The sequence below is a fragment of the Orycteropus afer genome, unplaced genomic scaffold, assembly GCF_000298275.1.
Source record: "Orycteropus afer afer isolate SDZICR_OR568_19922 unplaced genomic scaffold, OryAfe1.0 scaffold00405, whole genome shotgun sequence".
Classification (NCBI taxonomy): domain Eukaryota; kingdom Metazoa; phylum Chordata; class Mammalia; order Tubulidentata; family Orycteropodidae; genus Orycteropus; species Orycteropus afer.
The window spans coordinates 107,151-107,990 of record NW_006921992.1 but is presented as its reverse complement, the minus strand read 5'-3'; the positions used below and the strand labels follow the sequence as shown (position 1 = coordinate 107,990).

Sequence of the window (840 nt, the reverse complement as noted above, 5' to 3'; positions counted from 1 at the left end):
TCAACTCGGGCACCCTTATTATCATCCCCGCTTCACAGATGATGAAACTGAGGCTCAGAGAGGTGAGTCAACCTGTCCTGGGCTTCCAGAGAGCCAGGAGTGAGGTGGACATGCTTAGTGCACCCCCTTCCTGTGCACCCACACACGGAGATGTACAGGGACGCAGGGGACACCCTCTGCCTCCCGCAGCGAGCCCCAGACCCACTCACAGGCAGGCGGGCGCCCATCTCCTCCAGCCGCCGGTGCAGCTGCAGCAGGAACCAGCCCTGCACGGCCAGCCCGGTGCCCAGCAGCAGCAGGAGGAGGCCCAGGCCCAGCCTGGCAGCGCTGAAGGCCTGTCTCTGGCAGCCACGCCCCAGCCTCCTGAATGGGATGTCCGTCTGTCCGTCCACCACGAACACCGAAGGCCGCACAGCTGTGTTCTCCATGCCCCGGCGGCCGAGGCCCCAAGATGCCTGGGGAAGGGCTGGCGCGCTAGGTCTTGCAGGCTGGGAGGAAGTCGCGATTGCCTAACGCCCGGATGCTTCGCGCACTGCAGACAGTGCTCGAGGGCCCAGCTACCTTTAAAATGGGGGTTCAGCCTCATTCTTTTCCCCACATGCTCTCTGCTCCTTCCTGTCCCCTCACTCCCGGCTCCTGCTCCCTCATGCCCTGTCTCACACTTTCCAGAAGCCTCAGAAATGTGACTCAGGTGGGGGCAGGGGTGAGGTGGGGAGAGACCCCGGCTCCCTTCTCAGCTGCTTCCTTCACCTGATCAAGTACCTGTGGAGCACGTCTGGGTGCCAGGCACCGTCTGAGGCCTGGGTTCTGTCAGCAGTGAACGAGAGAGTCATCCCTGCT

General features: G+C 63.2%; 1 protein-coding gene across 1 annotated transcript in view; it reads right to left on the bottom strand.

Moving 5' to 3' along the window:
- Window positions 1-428, bottom strand: part of LOC103207998 (tumor necrosis factor ligand superfamily member 14-like) — a 5,657-nt gene extending 5,229 nt beyond the window's left edge. The window contains 1 exon segment of the mRNA XM_007953694.1: window positions 210-428. Within this exon segment, the coding sequence (XP_007951885.1) occupies window positions 210-428 (219 nt within the window).
- Window positions 429-840: the final 412 nt, after the last annotated feature.